The sequence below is a fragment of the Bicyclus anynana genome, chromosome Z, assembly GCF_947172395.1.
Source record: "Bicyclus anynana chromosome Z, ilBicAnyn1.1, whole genome shotgun sequence".
Classification (NCBI taxonomy): Eukaryota; Metazoa; Arthropoda; class Insecta; order Lepidoptera; family Nymphalidae; genus Bicyclus; species Bicyclus anynana.
The window spans coordinates 6,387,735-6,414,942 of record NC_069110.1 but is presented as its reverse complement, the minus strand read 5'-3'; the positions used below and the strand labels follow the sequence as shown (position 1 = coordinate 6,414,942).

Genomic DNA, 27,208 nt, shown 5'->3' with positions numbered 1-27,208 from the left:
AGGATGCCCGCGTCTTCGTTAATTTCCGTTAAGGTACCGCGCCCGCGGATAATCGATGTAAGCTTTCATTGAAGGGAACCTTGTTTGGGAGATTAAATAGTAAATTATTCTTGTATAAATGAGGACTAAATCTATCTGCTATAGACTTGGGACAGTATTGTTGTATACAGCCACCAATTATAATTCAGGCATTAATATATTAATTATTTAGTAGACGTTTAGTTCACCACGTAACTTAGTGAAGTCACAAAATGGACGACAGCGTTTTTGACGTTTGGAAATTTAAAAAAAAATGCATGATTTTTAAAGTTTTATACGAAATTCAGAACTTTTATTAAACCCTTATTCCATGTACTACACGAAATTAATATTGTTTACATTAAATTTGATATGAGTCCAAGTGTTTGTACCCTATTAAGATGAAGATTTTCTTTCACAGGAGCATGGAGCGTTTCCGCTCTATAGACTGGGCGGCGGTGCGTCGTGATACTCACGTCATCTTCACTAAACTCATACGAACTCGCGATCCACGCGACATTCAAGGCCCCGATGTGACCATTTCAACGCGAACTCGTCTCTCGGTAAGTATTTTGATTTATTCAATGAGCTTTTCACCAGATCATAAGTGACGATGCAGTCTAAGATGGAACCGGACTAACTTGAACGAGTATAAGTTTATTTTACCTATACCTCTGACACTGAGCTGTGATAGTCCAATGGATATAACCTCTGCCTCCGATATAAGTGGTCCGATATAAGTGGTGAGTCTGAAAGTTATTGGTGAAATACATCCTTCAAAGGATGTATTTCACCAACTTTCAACTTTTCAGCTATGTGCATTTTAAGAAATTAAATATCACATGTCCCAAACGGTCAAAGAAAAAAACATCATGAGGAAACCTGCATACCAGTGAATTTCCTTAATTCTCTGCGTGTGTGAAGTCTGCCGATCCGCATTGGGCCAGCGTGGTGGTATTTGGCCTAACCTCTCATTCTGAGAGGAGACTTGAGCTAAGCAGTGAGCCGAATATTTGTTGATAATGGTTATGAATGATGATGCCTCTGACTGTTTCTTTGCGGAATCGTACCGAAATACTAAATCGCTTGGCGGTACGTCTTTGCCGGTAGGTACCAAAAGATCTAAACGCAATTTAACGCGATAGGTCGTCGAAAGTATACTTTATTATTATTGTTTTTAGATTGTAATAGTTGTCTCGTAATTCCAGCGATTAGGTTATGTGACATCAAACAAACAAACAAACAATTCTCACTTAACTTCTTAGAGCGAATAACTTTCACTACCTATCTACTTAACAGAGATGTATCTACGGAATTGAGTAAATAAGCATCTGTATGAAACAAATCCAATTTTATTGCAGCTACGAGTATAATATAATATTTAAATGCGTCTACCGATATCATTTGAAATTACCAACAACCCCGGGGGATCACACTGTATTTTCTTGAACAAACTCTTTAATAGAAAATTCTATAACACTTACATGTTAAAGATATTCTTTACTACATTTATGTCAGTGTGGAAATGTATTTTTTATCTCTAGGGAATCGTACATTTTCTGAATGAAACATATTTTTTTTTGTAACACAATTATACCCAATTATATGACTTTGGTATCACATAGTTGTAATTGATTTTTTTTTGGCACTATTTTTTTAATGTGGCTTACGTTATAGGGCAGAAATCCTCACGTAACGTAAAAGCGTCAAACAAAGTACTACAATACGAGTAATAAAGAGTGTTAGGAGGTTGATTTATGAACGGGGTCTTCCGACCAATAGCCTGCACTGTTTAACTAGGGTTGCCAATGTACATTGTACGTACAAATGCAAAAAGGAAAAAGAGAAAGTTTGTTCAGCTTGTTGGTAACAGATTTTGTTTTTATTTTTTAAATACAGCTTCAAATGTTACTTCGCCGCTTTGGTTGAACGGTAAAAAATGTTTTTTTCTTCAAGAAACATACTTTTATTAAGCCAATTATTTAACCAGATCCATATTATCATCTCCATTTACTTTATACGAGGGTATACCTGGGTTCCCGTGGCCGACGTTGGATTAGTCGATGGGCAATCCCCTTTCTTCACCAATCCTAATTCGTAATGAGTCCTTAGGCAGTGCATTTCTGCATTTATCAAGCACGCCACTGGACTCCTACTGCACATTTATTGAAGTGACAACGTCTTATGGGAGGGCAAACCTCTTCGTAACGTAACGCATTACGGCGCGACACTGTCTGGCTTCCCTTTCTCTCACGCCTATGGCTCCACTTCTGTCCCAACGTGAGCATCCCAAGACGCACGCGTTTTTTTATGCTCGGTTTAATGTCCTAAATAAACTTTTAGTTATATTAAAACATTTAAGATAACGTATGTTAAGGAAAATTAACTCAACTACAAAATTATAATTTGTGACTTAAATCCAATTTATTACTCTCTCTCTCTCTTCCGTCGGTCCCTCCTGACTGAGGAACATGACCTTAGCGAGTCATCTTTTGATATACAATGCTCCTATCGAGTACGGTCGCTGGTCATTTGGGTGACACTGAAAAAGATTAAACTTATGTTTACATTTCCTTTGAGTTTTCTTTGTTCGGGAATGATTGTGTAAAATTCTCCACATTTGTGTTCAAATGTACAAGCGCTCCACCATCAGTCATGTGTAATGGTGACATCGTATTACTTTTATTTCAGAGCTCTGATATCCTGTCTCAGGAGGTAATATTGCTTTATTCTCTTACGAGGATACTACAATACTATATGTATATTCGTTTTAACATAATATAATATAACTAGAATATAATTTATTATAACATAAATGAACAAAAACTATCCAAAACTTAATAATACCAGTTGATTACACCAACTTCTGATAAGTGATAGACAGCAATTTTAGCAAATATTTTTTTAATCTTTTTTTATTTATTTAGTTCTTTTTAGGTAAGTGGAAGTAGGGTAGGTGAAGAGGTAGGGTAAGGGTTAGGGGTAGGGTTTCACGCAGACGACGTCGCGGGTGTCCGCTAGTCACACTAATATTATGAAGGCGAAAGTTGAAAGTATATGTTTGTTCCCTATTTACGCTGCGGCTACTGAAGCAATTTGGCTGAAATTTGGAATGGAAATAGATTTTACGCTGGATTAACACATAGGCTACTTTTCATCCCGGAAAAATCCATAGTTCCTGCGGGATTTGTGAAAAACTGAATTCTACGCGGACGAAGTCGCGTGCGTCCGCTAGTTTGACATAAAGCAAGAAAATTACGTGTTAAAACCGGCCCGTAGCATTTAAAACCGTACATTACCCTCCGCTTAAGCGTTGAAAATCAAATAGAATTCCAATAACGGCTAACAAAACTAAACGAATTGAAATTGATTCAGTTTTTATTGCTGCTGAAATAACAATGAGATTTCGAATCGGAAAAAATACACTCCAAAAGTTTCATTTAGTTTTCATTAAAGTTTTCAAAAAAATAGTTTATCAATTTGACCAAATTTAGAATAAAATTAACCATCTCAAGAGTATCATATAACAGGTCTTTAGTGGCGTAGGCTTAATCAGATTCCATTCAGTCGCCATTCCAGCACCTTGGCTACTTATCATCCGCTATTTTATATTTAATTGCGATTTTTTTTTATTTATATTAATATTCTTAGTGCTCAGACATTTAAATTCTTGGGAACGCTTTGCCAAAACGCTAGTTTAATCTTTAACGATGTATTTTCTTATTTATGGTAGGAACCTGGGATGTAAAACATTTATTATTAACAACCCATAATCAGCTCACTATTGAGCACGACCCTCCACTCAGAATTTGTGGGGTCAGGTTAATAGTCCACCACGCTAGCCCAATGCAGATTAGCAGACTACACACACATAAAGAAGAAGTTTACCCTCCCATAAGACGTTGTCACTTCAATAAATATGCGGTAGGAGTCCAGTGGCGTGCATCTATCAAAGATGCAAAAAATGCACTGCCTCCTCTAAGGACTCATTACAAATTCGGATTTATAAGATAAATTGATTTTCAATCTTTTTTTGAATGCAAATCAAACGTTTTAATTAAACTGTAATCCATTTTCAAGTATCCAGGTTTTTCACAATGTTTTTCCTTCATCTTTTGACACACGTATTAAATAATTTCGTAAGATGCACATAACTTGAAAATTTGAGGTACATGCCCAGGAACGGAAACGAATCTACGCCCTCAGAATCGAGGGCAGAGGTCATATCCATATATCACACTCTCTGTAAAACATTAAGGTCTTATAATCAAGAAGGTCTGACCATCCAGCCTCTCATTCTATACTTGATTGTTCATTTTGTTTTGTTGTTTGTTGATGTTTATTCTCGCTTCACTCGCGTCCTGCAAACAAAACAAAGAACAGAGCACAAAATGGCTGCGTACAATTGGTGTACAATGCATTCTTTGTTCATGCATACAAAAGCATTTTGTAATGTGATATTGTTCACAATGTAAAATGTTTGTTTTAACTTGTCGACTTATTATTTTCTAAACCTATAAGACATGCCTTAGATTTCTAAAACTTAAATTCCTTAAAATACTTTTCATACTAAGTGCATAATGAGTAGCTACGTCAGTGGAGGATTTACGAATTTGCAGCCAGTATGCAATGATGTTAGAAGAAATAAGAGATAGATAGGTTATACGCTGACCACAAGTGGCACCGTAGTAATGAGCCGTGATAGCCCAGTGGAAATGACCTCTGCTTTCGATTCCGGAGGGTCTGGGTTCGAATCCGGTCCGGGGCATGCACCTCCAACTTGTGTTCTCAATCGTGTCTCAATCGGTGAAGGAAAACATCGTGTGGAAACCTGTATACCAGAGAATTATCTTAATTCTCTGCGTGTGTGAAGTCTGCCAATCCGCATTGGGCCAGCGTGGTGGACTATTGGCCTAACCCCTCTCATTTTGAGAGGAGACTCAAGCTCAGCAGTGAGCCGAATATGGGTTGATGGCGACAAGTGGCGCGTTAAAACTATGCCAATTAGCAAACCTGAGCTCAGCCGACGCACTGTCATCGCGCCGTTGACAACGCCGCTAAAACGATTATTGTGTGCCAGTTGTAAACATCGAATGTGGTTTATGTAACCTCTTTTTTCTTCTAACATCATTGCCAGTAGATTAAATTTTTACCGGCCTTACTGATCTCTGAAACTCGATACCGTTGTTCGCAAACACAAAATTACATGTTTTGTCAGTAACTGTTCGACTTTTAAAATTTTTGCAGGTACAGTAGTGCTCAAATACATACAATAATTTTCGTAAAAATTTTCAAAAGGTATTTTTTTTATTTTAGTAATAAAAAGTATTTGGGCTAAATTTGCCGCCCTCTAAAATCTGTCGCCCTATGTTGCGGCCTCACCGAGCTACCTTTTAATGTAAATAGACCTATAGGTATATAAAATCTGTTCTTTGAAATTCGAAGCAAAATTATTTTCCACGCAGACAAAGTCGCGATCGTCAGTTAGCGTATTTATATAAATTTTAAACCTTCAAATAATAAAAATAATCAAAGATATTATTAAAATCACTTCAGTGTAACGTATTTCACTAGATTGAAAAATACCAGCAAAATATTGTTATGCTAGTACAAAACAATATTTTGCAAAATAAATTGGAAAGTGAAAACTATTCGTGCGGGATTTCTCGGGGAAGTTTGCCAAAACATTGTAAAGCGTGAATTATAAATTGTGTTTCATATTAAAAGTTCTTCTTCGAAATGTGTTACGTTTTCATTTCTAATTAAATTATTTTAAAGTATTAATAAGTGCGTGTTGCCAGTGATGACCTATGGTTCCGAGACTTGATCGCTTACTATGGGCCTCTTAAAAAGGCTCAGAGTCACACACACACAGCCTTTTTGTAAAACGGGGACCGTAATGTTTTGCATTCCCCCAGGAAACGTACTTTTCATCTGTCATACTCGGAAAGTAGTGTTGTTTTGATCTGACTATTGGGTGGAAAATGCTGCTTCCCTCCATAGGGAGGAAATAACTCATACAAATTACTTCCCATCTAACAGCTGGAATGAACTTTAAAATTAGAACTGCTGTCATCAGCTGTGAAGAGTTTTATGCTTTTTTTTAATTTGTCCCCAATTACATTCGGGGACAGGCAAAGATCGTTGACCATACAGCCTGATCAGACGTCAATGAAGTTCTTGAGGAAAAGTTTTATGTAAAGTAATTGTAAAAAAATACTACGACCATGTGAGTTTTTAAACAGCCAGTTTTAGCTTAGCGCAAACTTCTTAATCGGAATGAGCCGCAACAGTAACCTGTTGAGTTCCCTAAATAAAATTTGCAAAGTCGACATAAATTGGCGGTATACTAATCTGTAACATAACAGTGACGGAATTAAAAAAAATGAAAAGGTAATGATTAAAAAATATAATAACAATTAATTTTAAATATTATATATTATATATATAGTATTTAATATTAAAAAAATCTAAACTGAATTTTGTCTAAAGTTCTATTTGTTTCCGAACGACCATTTGCCGTCTCATTTCTTCTTGCGCTTTCTCTCTTTCTCTCTCCGCAAGACGGTGGATTAAACAAGACTTTTTAAGGTGCAGAGTGCTATATGAAGTTTTATTTTAAAAACCATATAAATGTGAACCAGTAATTTAATCTTGCAATAAGCAATCTAGGTATTCTACCAAGGGAAAAGTGAATTCTATAACAGTTCTTCGAGTAGGATGAAACGAGATTTGAACGTAAGTCAACCTTGGAGAGAGCCACCTAGCGGGGAGTAGCCACAACTCTCAAATTGGACGACTGCTTTACCGACGTTGCAAGAGCAGACCAAATAAATTAATAAAATTAAAAAATAATAATTTCCTCGTAATCGAAATGAAATTTCCTCATATTCGAAATGAAAAGTAGAGTGTTTAACAGGGGTAAAAGAATCTACTATTACGTCCGTGATGCGAAGAAACCATAAACATTATTGTTTTTTACGTACCATTGTTATTTTATAAGCAAACGTTTCTTTTGCCTGTACACAAGAAAGAACAAACTCAAGGTGCCTATAGTCTTATTAGACTATAGGCACTTTGAGTTTGTTCTTTTGAGAAACTTTTGCTTATAAAATAACAAAGGCAGTGTACGAAAAATAACCTTATTGTTTAGCGGTGGCATTTGAACAACTTCCTTGGTCCGTAAGCCAGGAACAATTTTAACGGGGGATAACCTACCGAGAGCCGTGATAGCCCAGCGGATATGACCTCTGCCTCCGATTTCGGACGGTGTGGGTTCGAATCCGGTCCGGGGCATGCACCTCCAACTTTTCAGTTGTGTGCATTTTAAGAAATTAAATATCACGTGTCTCAATCGGTGAAGGAAAACATCGTGAGGAAACCTGCATACCAGAGAATTTCTTAATTCTCTGCGTGTGTGAAGTCTGCCAATCCGCATTGGGCCAGCGTGGTGGACTATTGGCCTAACCCCTCTCATTCTTAGAGGAGACTCGAGCTCAGCAGTGAGCCGTATATGGGTTGATAACGACGATAACCTACCGGCTCAAAACATGTACAGTCGTTGATTGTATTGTTCTATGCAGCATAAAAACAGTCAACAGCCATTCCTGTGGCGGTTTGAGGAGATTTTGCCTCTCTAAGTTGCAAGAAAAAAAAATCAGTCATTTCCTCCAATTTAAAAAAAAACGCAGATACCCTGTTACTTTTACAAAATTGCTTTAATATTAGCATAGGTACTCCTAATTTATATACAATTAAAAAAACTGTCATCATTACTAATAATATTACTAAAAATAGTTTTTTTTTAAATACGGATACGCAGTTTTATAAATGAAATTAGAAGTGAGAAAGCGAGTAGGTAGGTATTATGAATACTAACGAGGAACGGGTAATAGCTTCTTTGATGGAATGAGCGCTCTTGAGTGTCCTTGTCAACTGCACGCGGCGAGTGTGTGGCGCTGTCGTACAAATACCTACCAGAGCTAAAGCGAATACAGAGCTGGGTAGGGTTACCAACATTTTTTGTAAAATATAGTTTTTTTCGTACTGTACAATATGGTTACTGGAAATGTATAGCGATGCCTTTAGGGGGTTCATTTAGCCACGTAGGCGGAACCCTTTCTTTGGGGGGCAAGATGGAAAACACAAAAAAAAATTAACTGCGTCATGTGACACATCAAATGAAAGAGCTTATTAAGAAGATCAAGTAACATAAAAAAACCACGAAAATTGACAATAACCCCATCCTTCTCCGAAACCACTTAAGTTAGCTTACTACTTGAAGATTTCCGGAAAACTTCAGAACTTTGAAGAAGAAATACTTTATTGCACACATAAAAATACAATTATAAATTAAAACATTAAATAAAGATAATTTAAACTTAGCATGCAAATGGCTTTGAAGTTTTTGAATATAATGTTCTCCTTTTATAACCTTCCTCGATAAATGGGTTATCTAACACTGCAATATTTCTTTAAATCGGATCAGTAGTTCCTGAGATTAGCGCGTTCAAACAAACAAACGAACTCTTCAGCTTCATAATATTAGTATAGATTAATAAGAGGAAAGATTTGCTTGTTTGTTTGCATTTTTTTTTTTTTATTCTGTACAAGTTAGCCCTTGACTACAATCTCACCTGATGGTAAGTGATGATGCAGTCTAAGATGGAAGCGGGCTAACTTGTTAGGAGGAGGATGAAAATCCACACTCCTGTCGGTTTCTACACAACATCGTACCGGAACGCTAAATCGCTTGGCGGTACGTCTTTGTCGGTAGGGTGGTAACTAGCCACGGCCGAAGCCTCCCACCAGCCAAATTTGACTTTGAAACTACTGGACCAATTTTTGAACAGTCAACGCAAGTCAGAATTTAATCCAACTATAACAAGAAACAAAATATCTCGTTTTACAGGGCTTCGATACTCAATACTCCAGCTAGATAAAACTAAGAGAACTTATAACAGTTCTATAAAGTTTTCTTATCCAAGTATGCGATTGTAACTCGAACTTTTGTTCCACAGCGATGCCTTTCAACAATGGATCTCATTTCGCTCGGAGTGGGGTCCTGTGTGGGCACCGGGATGTATTTGGTGACTGGAATGGTCGCACGCAACCTCGCCGGCCCTGGAGCAGCATTGAGCTTCATCATTGCTGCTATTGCGAGCATCTTCTCCGGTAAGTTTCGGAACTTTTGTGGTAAACCTTAATGTTATAGATGATATTGGTATCAGCCTTTGATTTGGAAGACGTCCTCTCATTATAATCGATGATCTAAAGATGATCTATAGATCATCCGGTGTGCGGAAAAACTCAATCGATAGTTGTTTCAGTCAATGGTCTTATAGCGAAAAGCTTCGACCAACACCTTAAGAAGCTTTCACTTAACTGTTGGATCAAGAGTCAGATACAAAAGGCAGTGATTCTTGAGACGGCGCATATTGTGAGGAGATTCCTCACTCTGGAGCCCTGACCACCGGTTGCTTGGGCACTCAAATGTCCCGCAGTGGGAGGGTTGGATTTATTTTTATAAGTTCTTTATAGCGTTTTGTATATTTTAACATTGTTAAAAATTAAAAAAAAGGAGAAATAAATAAATGAGAGACTAAAAAATAATCCATCTCATATCATCATCCATAATATTACTAAAGTATCATCCAAGGAACGTGATAGCCCAGTGGATGTGGTAACTGCCTTTGATTTGAAGACGTCCTATAAACCCTTTTTCGAACATAAAACATCTATAACAGTTGTTGGTATATAGTAAAAGTCAGTGATGGATTTACCAGTAGGCTAAGCCGCCTGTAGCCTAGGGCGGCAGATTTTAAGGGGCAAATTTGACCTAAAAAACTTTATCTTCTACAGAAATAAAGAAAATGTAACGATAATTTTATATAGTAACGTCCTGTCCAGTTTCTACTAAAATATTAAGACTTGTAATTTTATTGACACAATTTATACTAAAAGTGATTGTATTGATTGGAAACTAGGATACCTAACGAATTTCAGAGTTCACTAAGTGCTGCAAAAATTCAATAGCCACCTGGCGGCAAATTTGTAAATCCGTCACTGGTAAAAGTGCATGATTTTTTCTGTTTGTTTGTCTCGATTTAAAACTAATCTTTTGTTTCTAGTATGACTAATATATAATTTTCTCTCTCAGTCGTAAAGTCTGTGTATGATAGGGTATGACAATAGTTTAAATGAACACATGACCTCGAATCCAAGTGTTTGTCCTAATAAGTTATTGAGGCATCGTTATATGTACGTAAATTTGTCACATAAGAACTTCTTGCTTTTATGACTATCAACAAGGAATAAAAGAATCACAAAGTTCAAGCAAGATCAACACAACAAAAATGCTCGTTAGCTCCACATTTAAAGCGAAAATACGAACTTAATATAAAAGTTACAAATATTCGGTTTCTTATTTTCGCAATTACGAGCACCTATTTCGAAAAAACATACATGATCATTATTTGTTAGCTACTTAATGGAACCTGTAACAAAATATTTTTTAAAAAATAAATCGAATTGGGTTTCTTTATAATTTTTATTTTCTATAATTTAATATTGTTTTATTTCATAATTGTTTTACTTTGCTTTCTCTATTTACTTTCATATTAGGTTTATAAGCTTCTTCTAAGTTTCTATGTTCTGTTCTTCCCTCAATAGGATCTGGCAGAATATCAGCGTTGTAGGTACTAAAGTACTCGCAACATTCTAGCTGAGTCGGATCCATTTTATTGGCACAACACATTTAATTCTATAAATAAAAGTTATATGTATCAAGACGTGTATTAGTTTTAAGTCTTCAATGTGTTGTGTTAACAAATAAAGTATTTTCTATTTTATTCTACTCTAATGTTTAAAGGTGCACACCTCCTTTATTGTTGGACAATACAACAATTTTTTATCACATAACAACAACGTTTTTACGTAATAAACAGGGTTCAAATACTCACAAACTTTTCACGCTTTCTAACATACAAGCTCGTCAATATGAACTTGTTCATTCAACAAAAAATCGCTTTCTTATCAAAGCAATTACTCGTACTTCAAAAGAAGGTTTCCATGATCATTTTTGGAACGTAAGCTGCTTAATGTTTGCTAATGAGGCGTCTTTCCCTATAATTATTGTTCGTTTTTTATCGTTCATATTTCGTAACTTCGGCGCAAAATAAAAATAAAAATTCCTCTCGTTACACGTGCCTTTCTATTTAGATATTTATTGGGCAAATATTATTAGACTACATCACTCTACTGCGGTTCGCGGACGATGTACGAGTAGTTATCATGGCAGAGATTCAGGATGATCTTAGTACCATGCTTAACGACCTCAGCAGATACATATACGTGACCCTACAATATCAAAAGTTTCAAATGTTCTTGTAAACTAAGCCTAACTGAAATTAATGAATTTTGATTTGATTTGAATCCCGTCGCGCAAAAAATCTTAATTAGATACTCTTATAAGATAAGATAAGATAAATATACTTTATTTGCACACCACAAAGACAAAAACAAGTGAAATAAAAAACAAATTAAGAAGAGATCAGTATACAAAAGGCGGCCTTATCGCTAAGTAGCGATTTCTTCCAGGCAACTTTCGGTTTAGGAAAACTTAAGGACATCAGCAGGTGGCGTAAAACAAAAATAACCATAGTATTAGTAATACACATACATACAAATAATTTACATCCTAATACATAAACAATATTACACAAATACCTACAATAATGAATAAAATACATATCAAAATATACTAATAAATACCTTATATTGAAAAGAAATAATATATACAGATCGTCGTATGTGCATAAGGTCATTTTTGCAGCGTCGTCGTCTTTTCATATTCAGAATAGAATAATCAAGAACTTCTATTTTAATTTTAAATAACAAAATAAAAGTAGAAGAAGAGATTTTATGTCAAAATAATAATTATTCACGTATATATTTCATAATTGAAATTTTTACGATATGTTAGTTAACTTTATTTAAGGGATATTACTTGTACTTAAAGTGAAATCGTTCTGATTTGAATACCTATCAGTTATTCATGATCGAGAAACAAGAAACACTCGCATTTTCTTTTATTTACTGAATGCAGAATGGTAATTCAATAATGCTGTACCTCCAGTTTCTTTGTTTTAACAGCTAGATTTTATTTCGATCTTCCTTTTGTTCTATTCCCTACAGGCTTCATCCAATCTACAACTAAATGCCAAAGAATAACTGTTTAGGTGTTTACTAGAAGCGCAAACTAAAAGGCGCTTTTGGATAACTTAACAAAAATCAGCTTGACTTTGTGTTAAAAGTTAAAGGAAAAATTAACAAAAATCAACTTGACTCTGTGTAAAAAGTTAAAGGACAATCAATACCAATTACAACTCTTCCACTGTTGCTTTCAAAATAAACTAAATTATTTATACTAATATTATAAAGAGGAAAGATTTGTTTGTATGTTTTGAATAGGCTCTGGAACTACTGAACCGATTTGAAAAATTATTTTACTGTTAGGAAGCTACACGATCCTAGTATGCTATAGGCTATATATTACCCTCGTATTCCTACGGGAACGGGAAACACGCGGGCGTCTGCTAATTTTTTAGGTAAATTATTATCCAAATTAAATCAATTATTATTGTTGTACACGTTTCATTAATATAGAGTTACAAGAAATAAAGTTTGTTTATTACTTGACAACGGGTCTAGACCACAACGTTCGCTTTTACCATTGTCTGTTCTGTAGTATAGACCTATCCTTAATCTATGATGAAAGGTTTTTCTTGCTATCTGTCAGTATTCGACAAGATTTATATCAGACTGTTTTCTCACGGACTCTAAAATAAGCCAGGTATTAAAAAAGCATTCTGCTTTTTTAGCGTCGATAATCTTTACGTTTAAGAGTAACAAATTAAAAAATAAAAGTATAAATAAATTATATACTCGTAGGTATATATAGAGATCAGTAATAAATATAGAAGAGATCTAAATATGTGTTTTACTTCTCTTTATCTGCGATTAATAACGTGCGTTAAGAACTAAATAAATCTCAGCATCATAACTTACCGTAATCCATGACTTGATAGCCATGCGCATAAATAATATAAAATTTATATTAAAAATTCTGATTGAGTTATTATAAAACTTCACCGAGAATGCCGCCTTTGTTTTAGAAAGTCCTTTCGTTATAATGTAAAAAGTCAATCTGTAATTCCAATCTTCATAGTTCATAGCTAAGAACTTTCTTCTGGAAAACGGAATTTCATTAAAAGAATCCAAGTCATTTCATACCACGAGACGCTTCTGCCATAGACTGACAATAGTTATGATGACAAGGTTTCAATATGTTGATTTTTGTAAGACTTTCGATTGAATAAGGTCAATATTAACAATTTAACATTTATGAAACTCAGATTGTCTGGATATGTACACGGCAACGCTGCAAAATTAGACCTTTAAATTTTTGTAGCTCCGAATGTAATGATCGCAGATACTTCTAGAACATACATACCTACTCTTTTTTTATACATCGGAGAATACATTTTTAGAATTCTTATTAAATGAGCATGTCTTTAATCTAGATGTACAACGTGACCATTAAAAGTACATGCAATAAAAATCGTTAAACAAAAACAAAATAATTAGACCCGTTTTTTGGAGAAAACTTACTTTGTACAAGAAAAAAACAGAGTTTCATTGGCTGAAACAACTATTCAAAAATAATTATCAAGTATAAAATCAACGCTTAAGTAATTTTTCAGCACATGGTACGACTAAACTGCACTGAAGGTAGGGATTTTTGTATTTTGTACAAAAATCAATATAATTAAAAAACACCGTAAAACTTCGGCTAACATATTGCGTTATTTTAATAGGCCTTGATGTCAGCTATCATCCTGTAAATTATGTCGTTATATTTACGGGACACTCTGTATATAATTAAAAAAACTGTCAACATCCTAGTTTTGTACAAACTAAAGTCTTTTTTCAGGGGCTTGCTATGCGGAGTTTGGCGTAAGAGTGCCAAATACAACCGGATCGGCTTACACTTACTCCTACGTTACTGTCGGCGAATTCATTGCTTTTGTCATCGGCTGGAATATGATTTTGGAGTACATGGTAATGATTTACTTATATACATATTACTTATATATTATTCAAGTAGTTTTTAGTTTAGTGAGTAGTGGCAATAGCTCTCGACACTATGAAATTTGTAGGACAATGTGTTGTAATAGGGAATATTAATCAAGCAACAGTTAATTTTTTTTTTCTTTACAAGTTAGTCCTTGACTACAATCTCACCTGATGGTAAATGATGATGCAGTCTAAGATGGAAGGAATGATAACTTGTTAGTAGGAGGATGAAAATCCACACCCCTTTTTGGTTTCTACATGACATCGTACCGGAACGCTAAAATCCTGAAATTGTACTAAATTTTGTCAAATAAAACTACAGTACACATACTCACGTGATAGCTCAGTGGATTTGAACCCCTGCCTTCGTTAGTTAGTCAGTAGTTAGTGAACATCGTTTGAAATTAAATAATATTCTGGCCAATCATTTATGTTACTGATATTAACATCGTTTGAAATTAATTATTAATATTCTGGGAACTTTCTCTAAGATTTTTTTTTATTTGCAGATCGGAACGTGTGCTTGCGCTCGTGCACTTAGTGCTTGTTTGGACTCTTTGCTCGATGGCGCTATTAGCAATTACGTAGCTTCCAAAACGGGCACCATCTTTGGTAAGTACTTTATTAACATTAGTTGTAGAATCTAAGGGAATATTAAAATACTAGCCATACCACAATTTAAGTACTAATAGGTCTTTTTATTAATTCATCGCCATTTCATTTAAGAACATATGGGTATAATAATTGATTAGCACAAATTGGTAATATCACAAAATAAATAATAGTTTGTTTTTTATCTATACTAATATTATAAAGTTTGTTTGTTTGAACGCGCTAATCTCAGGAACAACTGGTTCCACTGGAAACAACTGGAACCACGCGGGTGGAACCGCGCGGCGTCAGCTAGTTCTTTATAAGTCAGCCCGTGACTATAATTTCATGGTAAGTGATGATGCAATCTAAGATGGAAGCGGGTTGACTTGTTAGGAGTAGAATGAAAATCCACACCCTTTCAGTTTCTACACCACTTCGTACCGGAACGCTAAATCGCTTGGCGGTACGTCTTTCTCTGTAGGGTGGTAACTAGCCACGGCCGAAGCCGCCCACCAGCCAGATCTGGACCAATTAAGAAAACCTCAATCGGCCCAGCTCCAGATCGAACCCAGGACATCTGTGTTGTAAATCCACCGCGCATACCACTGCGCCACGGAGGCCGTCAAAAAACGTCAAAAACTATTCATCAGTTTCTAATAATTACATTCAATTTAATTATTGGTTACGTAGTAAAATTAGCATACTAAAAAATATTTTTATGTACAGTACTAGGTTTCTACTCTTTAGTTACATTTAGAATTGCAAATTTCAACGTTGAATTGTTATAGATAACTTAAAAATACAGAAACGTTTCAGAACAAATAAAATTGCATTCAAATAGAAACGGTAACAAATGATTTTCACCGAGCGAAGCTCGCCGCGACAGCGGATACTGTGTGTTATACCTACAATGTTAACATTCACGTACTGTGTCAGCTGACGATTTTAACTTGTTATGTATAGGTACCTACTCGTAATATAAGTCGTAATGCGGATTGGACTTAAAGCCTACGTTAGCCAGACATACCTCATTAAATAGGGTAACTATTCTTTCATCATTAAGAGCTGATGGACGTCCACTGCTGGACATAGACCTCTTGCATGGACTTCCAAACAAAACGGCCTCGAGCCGCAAGCATCCAGCGGCTCCCTGCAACCCGCTTGATGACCTCGTTCTACTTAGTGAGGGGGTCGACCAAAACTGCGCTTTCCGGTGCGAGCTATCTCGGAGACATTGGTTGATCTCCTCATTCGTTCACCCAGAGATACTGGAACCTTACTCGTAGGTCATCACTGGCAACACGCACTGTTCGAAGACTTTTATCTTCAGGCACTGAGGAGTTTTGGACGAAAAGATATTGCGAAGTTCCTCGAAAGCTGTCCAGCCGAGTTGGATTCGACGATTCACCTCTTTCAGTCCCACTTGTTGAGAAACTCTGCTTAGGTCATTGAGCATTGTAGTAAGGTCTCTGTTATGATGACTACATCGTCGGCAGACCCCAGTTAAATGATTTACTTGCCATTAATGTTGATGCCAAGTCCGTCCCAGTCCAGAAGCTTAAAGACGTCTTTCAATGCGGTGGTAATCTCCCCGACGCACTTCTCGCTGCAACTGGATTGGCCTCGTAGTCTGATACGAACTGACATAGTGGCGTTTTCTTACAAGCACCTCAACACTTGAATGTTACTTACCTGTAGTCAATTCGGCATCTCTGCAATGACCTTAGCACAGCCCAGGTTTCCACCAAATCGAAGGCTTTTTCATAGTCCACGAACGCTCATCAAAGTGCTCTCAGTTCTTCTGTATGAAGGTGTGAAAGACAGAATTCAACAATTGTTGAAGGACTTTGAGTATTGGTTTTCCACGAGCTTTCAAGAGTTCTGCTGTGATTCCTAATGAAATAAACTGCCACAAGAAAAAGTCGTATTATGCTCACCATCGATCAAGTAAGCTAACTCACATGCCTGCAGCGCTAACGGCTTGACGTCCGAAAAAACTGATCGTGTTTTCGTCGCGATGTGGCAAGCCAACGTGGCAGTTTATTATAAAAACGTATGCAATGACCCTAAAAATAATTTTCAATATTCTCACTATGACAAGGACTACAAGGGTGTACCCGGGAGGCGTCGGCTAGTTTTATTTAAGTAAAGTAACTATCGGCCCAGCTCCAACGAAGTCAAAAAGCTTTTGTGAATACAATATTAATGCATCACAGCTAACAGTATTACATACCCTTTGAAAGGTATTGAATAGCTTTTGCTTTGTTGGTGCTCAATAATCGTATTACACCGACTTTATGGCTCTGAAAATAGTATACTGCTCGTACTCGTGTATATAAAATTACGAAACTTTTACCGGTATTGAAATTTTGTATTTCGATAAATGAAAATAAAAAATCATTTCTGTTATTCTTACATTAAGCTATATTTTTATACTAATGTTATCAAATATTTTTTTTTACTATTAGATATATCACTAGCACGTCAAAACTGAGGCGGACAAAAGTGGCTAATTGTCTTGATTTAATTTAACCCCTCTTATTCTAAGAGGAGACCCTAATTTAGCCGTGAACCGAATATGGGTTAATAACTTGATAACATGGTCACAGAGTCATTTTATTAGAAAAATTTATAAAATCTTACGCTCATCTTTAAATTTACTGACGAAATACATTACCTACTAACTTACAAAACAACTTACAGTATTATGGTTTACAAAACTTTCATTCTACTCGTAACTACAAGTAGGTATTACTTTACCATCCACTTTCCTACTACATTCAAACAAGACCAAGAATAGCGTAAGTTTTTGTTATTTACTCTGGACAAGAGAAACTTTTATTGCCGATGCATTTCCCGTGCATTTCCTTTTCAAACAAATGAAGTTTAATACTATTTTGCTAACATTTTATTATTGTCATATTCTGTTATAAAACTTAAAAGGTTATTTTAGAATTTAAACTACCGTGAGTATTTTTCATATACATAGACATAATAGCTTGGAAACGATATATATATATTATTACAATCATGACTTATATACCTATTGTTAAATGTAGATAAACTAAAAAAAGAAAAATAAGGGTTCAGCTTTTGTACTACGTACGTTCGGAACCCTAAAAACTGGCTAAGTTTGTTGTGAGCTCTTCTCGGACCAAGGCGAAACCTCGTAACTTTAATTTTAAGTTTTCGACTATTTTAATTTACCTGACGTTTCAAAAGTGTTTGTAATAAATGAAGCCTAATTGAATATAAATTTGACTATTGATTATAAATTTATTACGAAACGCGTGGGCTCTTCTTTCCACAAAGCAAATTCCGATTCATAATGCCAGACTGACTGCTTGGAATTCGTGCCCAGTGTGAGTCGTCAGACGATCACAGGCGCCTGAAATTGAAATCAAACTCAGTATGGGTGGTGATTATATATAAATAAATTTATAATGTAAGTAAACACAAAATTGTGCATGTGTTGTCACATCGCTCAGCTAAGTAGCTAAATTTGGATCACGTTTTGCGGTGATTTAGTAGGCACGTAACATTTCTATATTAAAAAAATTAAGAAAAAAATACAACCGACTTCAAAATTATAAATTTTTTTATTATAAGTTCTTTAACCACAACGTTTTTTGCTTATGATTTTAGATTTTACAATTTCAGATTTTACCTATTTTAAAAATACTATTTTAATCTTTACTCGCATACATCATTCCCCGTTTTTTGTTTGTGTTGACCCATCCTTAGATGTAAAGTTCTTCTCAATATAAATTAATGAAGCTCCATTACAAGATATCTACTGTAAACCGTAGAGGAGCTCCCTTAGCTGTCCTTCGTCCATCACCAGACCCCTAATGACAGTCACAACATATCTAGATGTAAAGTTCTCATCAATACAAACTAATCAAGCCCAAACATAAGGTAGCTACTATAAACCGTTGACGAGTTCCCTGAACTGTCCCTCGTCTCCATCACCATACCCCTAATGACAGTCACAACACACCTAGATATAAAGTTCTCATTAATACAAATTAATCAAGCCCAAACACAAGGTAGCTACTTTAAACCGTTGAAGAGTTCCCTTAATTGTCCCTCGTTTCCACTACTAGACCCCCAATGTCAGTCACAACCCATCTAAACATAAAATGCTCATCGATATAAATTAATTAAGTCCAATCACAAGGTAACTGCTGTAAATCGATGAGGAGTTCCCTCATCTGTGCTTCGGCTTCATCATCAGATTGATACCAGATCTTCATTGAATTATAGTGCTTTAAAATATGTAATGAAAACATTAAACAATGTATTAGTAATCCCTATAATATTCGAAAGTTCCCCTCGATTTATCCAGGATCCCATCATCAAATCCTAACATGATTACTATGGGACTAACTGAAAAGCATACTCTATTTAATAAAAAAAGAATTTTTCAAATCGGTTTAGGCGTCTTCGAATCGGTGAACATACGTGAAAAAAAAAAGATTCCGACGAATTGACAACCTTCTCCTTTTTTTGAAGTCGGTTAGTAAAATAATCATTGAGTGTTTCATATTTGAGATATTTATTCGAAAAAAAAATATTTTTGATATTTATTATTTTCTCGTTTGTAAGATTCTATCATCATCAACTAGATGGCGCTCTATTCTCTTAGCACAAGCTAGCGTTTTGCGTTTGGCATGCTAGTAAGTTAAACCTATGCAGTTATCTGTTAACGGTTACAAAAAACATTGAACAATTTTTGACAGAGAAGTACTAGTTTACAACCAGTATCTCTCTAAGGATAAGTGATGATGATTATGATGCAGTGTTTGTTCAGTTCACTTTGACTTCACTGCAGGGTTCCCAACTTAGGGGTTTTCCCCCCAGATTTAGGGGGCAAATAAGTGAAATGGGATTTTTTTAGGGGTCTGAAATTTTTAGGGGTATTTTCAGGGATTTTTTGACTTTTTAATATTTTTAAATTGATGATAATTTTAATATTTCTTTCTTGACATAGCGACTTATAACGATATATATTACGTTATTCTACAACCACTCTGAGGCAACTGGCGGCAATTTTCATCGAATAAAAAAATGTTATATTTATTCATTGTCAACATGTATGATTTCAAAAAATCTGAATCTTCAGATAAAGACGTAATATTTTGTCTGTATTAAATTTTGTTATTAAATTTTGACTTTGAAACATATTACAGCATATTATTTCTAAATTATTATGAATTTATATTTTTACAACTCATTAATTAAGGCGATTTTAGGGGTTTTTGACACAAACTTTAGGGATTAATATTTTGGAGAGTTGGTAACACTGCTTCACTGTGCTCCGAAGCAATGGTATCATTTTATTTAGGTAACTATCAACCCAACTCTACTGAACGAATCCAAAAAGCTTCTTTTTAACCGACTTCCAAAAAGGAGGAGGTTCTACGTTCGGCTGTATGTATGTTTTTTTTTTATGTATGTCCAGCGATAATTCCGTCATTTATAAACCGATCTCGAAAATTCTTTTTTTTGTTTTAAAGGGTTTGGTTCCAGGGTAGTCCCATTTTTATCATGTCAGGATCTGATGATGGCATCTTGGAGAAATCCAATGAACTTTCGAAAATTATAGAGACGGCTAGTGTGTTTGTTAGTGTTTCCATAACGTATTTTAAACCACTACAATTTTATGAAGGTCTGGAGTTGGTCTGATGGTGGATCGGAGACACAGACGATGGAACTCATCAACGATTTACTGCAGTTGCCTTGTGTTTGGGCTTGATTAATTTGTATTGATGAGCACTTTCCACCTAGATGGGGTGTAACTGTATTAAGGGTCTGGTGATGAAGATGATGGACAGTTAAGGGAACTCCTCGACGGTTCACAGTAGCTACATTGTGTTTGGACTTGATTAATTTTATATTGATGAGAACTTTTGACCCATATGGATGGTGACTTCATAGGGGGTCAGCTGATGAAGACGGAGGACAGTTAAGACCACTTCTCATGAGTTATGACACCTTTCACGTATTTCTAGATGTTCATATTACGTGTTTATAAAGGGGGAGTGAAATTTTGTATATGAGTTATGGTAGTATTTTTATTAAAATTGGGTTTGTAGGACTTAGGTACTTATCATGAGAAAAAAAACGTTTTAGCTAATTGCTTATTAATTTTTGTTCTCATTCAGTAACAAAAAGTGCTAAAAAAAAAAAAATTTTTTAACAAAAAAAATTCAACCGACTTCCAACTCAAAAACTAACCTAAACTAAAAAGCAAAAAATAACATCTTACCTATGTGCTACCTTCTGATCAGTTTGAAGGTATATTATAATGCATAAACGATAAAAAAGCTTGGAAATGAAATACGATACATGACTTGCTACTCAAATACTCATTGTTGGATGGTCATTAACTAAGTCTGAGCGGTTCAGAGTTGAGGGTGGGGCAATTTGGTTATGGACAACGGAACCAGAGGAGCCAAATGTTAGCTGACTTAACGGAGAAGGAGGGTCTCTTTATGATGCACTCCTTCTTCAGGAAGCCACCACAGAGGAAATGGACTTGGATGAGCCCACGTTCCACGAAAAACTTTATAAATTTCATCTTGTCTATCAGAAGGCATATTAGATTCAACGACGTATCTGTGATCAACAGGGTCACAACCGGTAGTGATTACCGTATATATAAGAAGCACGTTGAATATCAACTTGCAGCTGGAACGGTACAAACTGGTCAAATCTATGCTCCGACCTACTCGTGCTCAAATCCAAAAACCCGACAGCTTTCAACTGGAATTACAGAACCGCTTCGATTGCCTAGCATATTGCATTGATGTGGACAATTTAAACAACAGGCTTGTGGAAAATGTCCATAAGGTCGGGTCCAAGTTTTGAAAAGAGGCAAGAAATGAGATTGCAGTCTTCAACAGACGCGTCAAAGTTCCGTCGGATTAATAGACAGATCTCTAAATCGCAGACATGCGACTAAGGACGCTTCAATACCGAGCGTATCAAGGATACAATCGTTAATAATCGAGGCTCAAAACTGTTCGCGACAGATCTGTCTAATGGACGAAAACAGTTTACGCGTTTGCAGACCAATCAGGGCAATATCATTTCTACTGATCCCGAGATCTTGAGTGAGGCCGAGTAGTTCTACGGACAGTTTTACACCACTACCCAAAAGCCTGTTGATAATTTGGCCAAAGATCCTAGAGCCAAATTGACTCGACACTATACCGAAGATATCCCGGACGTCAGCCTATACGAGATTATTTTAGCGCTCAAAAACCTTTAGAACAACAAGGCACCAGGTGATGACGGAATCACAGCAGAATTCAGAATGGCACAAGGGCGTGGTGGTTCTGTTCTAGCTATTCACCGCCGCATTGGAAGAAATCTTTAAGCTTCTGGACGTGTACGGATTTGTCATCAACATCAGTGGCGATTACAACACTCAACTACGGTTTGCCGTTGATGTGGTCATTATGGCAGAGACTCTGGATGACCTTAGTACCATGCTCAACGACCTCAGCAGATTTTCTCAACGTGTGAACGCCCTAAAAATTAATGAGAAGACGAAGATCATGTCTAATACTCATGTACCGCTCCACCCAGTACTCGTAACAGACAAAAATTAAAAAAACAAAATTACTTTAGCCCCTAGAGGTTGAAATGCTTGTTTAGCCCCGCTGGGGAATGGTAATATAACAGTGTTTTTGAGCAAGAGTAGTGAAAAAGTATTTTTCCGAAACCTCTGAGGAAAAAAACCTCACACGACAAATTTGTAAGACCCCGTGACACAAGAAGATAAACTGACGTTATTAAATCTCAACATCTCGGCGTTCTATTTCTCTATTTATTATTATTTTATAGTTACAATATTAAATTACATTACATTACTTTGCCGTGACAGCCCAGTAGATATGACCTCTGCCTCCGATTCCGGAGGGTGTGGGATCGAATGCGGTCCGGGTCACGCACCTCCAACTTTTCAGTTGTGTGCATTTTGAGAAATTAAATATCACATGTCTCAAACGGTGAAGGAAAAACATCGCGAGAAAACCTACACACCAGAGAATTTTCTTAATTCTCTGCGTGTGTTAAGTCTGCCAATCCGCATTGGGCCAGTGTGGTGGACCATTGGCCTAACACCTCTCATTCTGAAAAGAGACTCGAGCTCAGCAGTGAGCGGAATATGGGTTGATACTGACATTACTTTATTCGCATGACATTGTTTCTGACATATAAATTAATATCTAGGACTTTAACTCTAACTTTATTCAGTGTTTCATATTTGAGATATTTATTTTGTAAGATTCCATCGTCATCAACTAGATGGCGCTATATTCTCTTAGCACGAGGTAGCGTTTGCCTTTTTAAATACTATTAAGTTAAACGCATTTAACTGATAGGCGCTCTTAATCTCCTTCTGGTAATTTTTGACAGAGAAGTACTAGTTTACAACTAGTAACTCTCTAAGATAAGTGGTGATTATTCACTTTGACTTCACTGTGCTCCAAAGCAAAAGGTATCATTATCAATCTTAGATTGGAGATTGGAAAATTCGCCATTTCCCTTTCCCATTTTTTTTTCTTTTTTTATTCTTTACAAGTTAGCCCTTGACTACAATCTCACCTGATGGTAAGTGATGATGCAAGTCTAAGAAGAAGAAGAGGAAGCAGGCTAACTCGTTTGGAGGAGGATGAAAATCCACACCCCTTGTCGGTTTCTACGCGGCATCGCACCGGAACGCTAAATCGCTTGGCGGTACGTCTTTGCCGGTAGGGTGGTATTTAGTCACGGCCGAAGCCTCCCACCAGCCAGACCTGGACAAATTAAGAAAATCTCAATCTGCCCAGCCGGGGATCGAACCCAGAACCTCCGTCTTGTAAATCCACCGCGCATACCACTGTGCCACGGAGGCCGTCAAATCTTAATTAAATTAGTCTGAAAAGACTGTCTTAGAAGTGGAAACGTATGACAATAGTCCAGCGGGTGTGGATCGAAACCACGACCACTCGGTGTTGAGCTATCGAGGCTTAAGATTTTTATTGTGTTAATCTAACTCAAGAACGGACTTACCTATCCAAACCATAATATGTTTAAGCTTTGTTCGGACTATTTAGTTGATAGTTTATGTGAAGTTTACACAAACTCGGTCTAGCGGTTCTTCATTTATCACATTTTTTGTAACAAATGAATTCAGGGGTAGGGTAGAGGTAGGGTGGGGCTAGGGTAGGGGTAGGGGTAGTGCACATTAGTCAAAGCGTAGCTTGACCGGGTCTGCTAGTGATTATATAAACGATAAAAAAAATTTAATAAAAAAAATACAACCGACTTCAAGACCAAAAAACGTAACCAGTAAACTAAAAAGCGAAAAATAACATCATAATAGGTTCTACCTGCTGATCAGTATGAAGGCGGTGCTAAGCCAAACCAAATGGGGACTATACTGTTTCAAACAAAAAAAGAATTTTTGAAATCGGTCCAGGCGTCTTTGAGTAATCGGTGTACATACATAAAAAAAAAAAAAAAAAAAAAATACCGACCGAATTGAGAACCTCCTCCTTTGAAGTCGGTTAAAAAGCTTGAAAATGAAATGTGCTGTGTATAGTCTACTTACATACCTTTTGTTAGATGGTGATGAAATAAAAAAATAAAATAAAGCCGACAGAGTTTGTTGTAAGTTCTTTCGAACCAAGGCGTGTTTGTCATAATTTCGAATTACCATCACCATTATATAATAATATAACCTGCTAATCTATATCTATACTAACATTATAAAGAGATAAAGTTTGTAAGTTTGTAACATTCTTTAAATGGGGTAATCTTCGGAACTACTGGTCCGATTTCAAAAATTTTTTCACTAGTAGAATGCTACATTATCGGGGAGTGCTATAGGCTATTTTATATTGGTGTCATATATATTAGCCGAGTTAACACAGTTTTTGTCATACAGGTCGGACTGAAAATGCTCTTAAGCAGACTTATTCGCATGCGCTGCCTTAACCATTGTGTAAAATTGAAATTAATGTATGGAGGCTGTATGTATCTTTAAAAGTTCTATAAAAAAGTCCACGACACCATATATCTATCTTCTATATATTAGCAGATATAGGACCTTTTGTGTTTTCAAAATTATTAATTTTATATACTTAGGTTTACGTCATTATTTATGCTACTTAACTTAAATCCTTATCAAAATAAATTATTTTATAATCATAAGGATATTATAGAGATAAGATTTGCCCATTATAGTATGTTAATTAGTTAAATAGTTTCGGAGATTTCTATAAATGCGAAACTCCGTCCCCTGATTTCTAAAAGACGCAGAAATTCCGCTACAGGACGCCCCGCGCTTTCAATTACGTAGTTCCCGTTCCCGTGTCAATATCAGGATCAAACATAGCCTATGACACTTGCAAATAACGTAGCTTTCTATTGGTAAAACAATTTTCCAAATCAGCCCAGTAGATCCAAAGATTACCTCCGACAACCACACAAACTTTACCTCATTATAATTTTAGTATATTTCCCTTTGTCATCGCACCACGCTCATAGGGCTGGACCGATTTTGCTAAGGGTAGGGGTAAGGTAGGGAAGGTATAGAGTAGGATAGGGTAGGGTACGGGTAGGGTAGGGGTTGTGTAAGGGTAGGGTAGGGATAGGGTACAGGCAAAGGTAGGGTAGAGGTAGGTTAGGGATAGGGTAGGGTAGGGGAGGGTAGGGGAGAATAGGGGAGGGTATGCCTAGGGGTAGGGTAGGGGTAGGGTAGGAGTAGGCTAGGGGTAGGGTAGGGGTAGGCTAGGGGTGGGATAGGGGTACGGTAGGGGTAGGATAGGGGTAGGGTAGGGGTAGGGCCTAACCCTATCCTAGCACTATCCAAGGGGTAGTAGGGAAAGGGAAGATTACTGGTAGGGTAGGGTACGGGTAGGGTAGGGTACGGGTAGGGTAGGGGTAGCATACAGTTAGGGTACGGGTAGGTTAGGAGTAGGGTAGAGATAGGGGATCGATACTGAAGCCTATTTTCTATTTTTTGTCTGTCTGTCTACCTTTTTTTTGACCGGGCATCACGCTGAAACTACAGAATGAATTCAAATGATACTTAAGACGATTTGAGACCATAAAACGTAGAAGGATAATAGGATACTTTTTGTCGCGAAAACAAAATCAGAAATGGGTGAAGTAGGGGTAGAAAGTTTGTACGGAAAGTCCTTAATTTTTCTAGGTACATTTGTAAATGTAAAATGGTAAGTGGACTATTTATTAGGTATAAAAAAACTTGCAAAATAGAATGTGAAATAGGGGTTGAATGTTGACATCGATTTTTACGCGGACGAAGTCGCGGGCTTCCGCTAGTCTCTTATATCTTAAATCGGTTCAGCGGTCTAGCCATGAAAAGGTAACAGATAGACGGAGTTACGCATTTATTATATTAGTTAGGATGGGAGCAGTGACGTGCACTTCAGTCTTCAATATGCAATAATGTACTGAACATCCTGATACTCACCACAAACCTGTATTGGAGAACGAATTTTGTATAATCGTTTCTGTACCTACGTTTAGTGGATACCATTGTAAAGAACTTTGTGCACGCCACTGGAATCCAACCCAATCCTGGATGTGTTAGTACTCTTAGTGCGGCGAGCCGGCAGTAACGCGACACTGCTATTTATATACCTATATAATAATAATTTTTGGCTGGTGGGAGGCTTCTGCCGTGGCTAGTTACCACCCTACCGACAAAGACGTACCGCCAAGCGATTTAGTGTTCCGGCACGATGTTGTGTAGACACCGAAAGGAGTGTGTATTTCATCCTACTCCTGACAAGTTAACCATTTCCATCTTAGATTACATCATCACTTACCATCAGGTGAGATTGTAGTCAAGGGCTAACTTGTAAAGAAAAAAAAACCTGGCATTTCGAAAGTAATTGTAAACTAACTCATTTGTCCACAGGAAAACCACCGGATGTCGTTGCGTTCTTAATTACCATCATGATGACTTTTGTGCTGGTCACCGGATTGAAGAAATCTCTCTTCTTCAACAACCTCATGAATGCGATGAATCTGTTGGCGTGGGTGTTCATGGTTGGAGCCTCGTTCTTTTATGTGGATTCAGATAATTGGACTAATCACAAGGGATTCTTGCCATTTGGATGGAGTGGGGTAAGTTTTGTATTTTATTTAAAAACTAGCGGACCCCGTCAAGCTTCGCTTGACTTATGTGAACTCTTTCCCTATCCCTACCCTACACTACCCTACTCTTACATCTACCCTACCCCTACCCTACCCTACCCTACCCTTCTCCTACCCTTTATGAACGTACGCGTAAATGTTATTCATTTGTAAGTATTTCTGAACGCACGTATAAATGTCAATCATTACATAAACAGTATTTGACAACAAATGTTTGACAGGTATTAAACAAAGTAACATTTTTATGGAAAATTAGTCATCTTTCATAATTATTTTTTCG

The 27,208-nt window shown here is 36.5% G+C and overlaps 1 protein-coding gene across 1 annotated transcript in view; it reads left to right on the top strand.

Annotated features, from left to right (window-relative positions):
* LOC112046789 (probable cationic amino acid transporter) overlaps positions 1–27,208 on the top strand; it is a 123,085-nt gene that overhangs the window by 51,536 nt on the left and 44,341 nt on the right. Inside the window, exons 2-6 of the mRNA XM_024083584.2 lie at positions 440–581; positions 9,039–9,192; positions 14,012–14,139; positions 14,664–14,766; positions 26,690–26,898. Of these exons, the coding sequence (XP_023939352.2) occupies positions 444–581; positions 9,039–9,192; positions 14,012–14,139; positions 14,664–14,766; positions 26,690–26,898 (732 nt within the window). The 5' untranslated portion in view covers positions 440–443. The remainder of the gene's footprint in view (positions 1–439; positions 582–9,038; positions 9,193–14,011; positions 14,140–14,663; positions 14,767–26,689; positions 26,899–27,208) is intronic.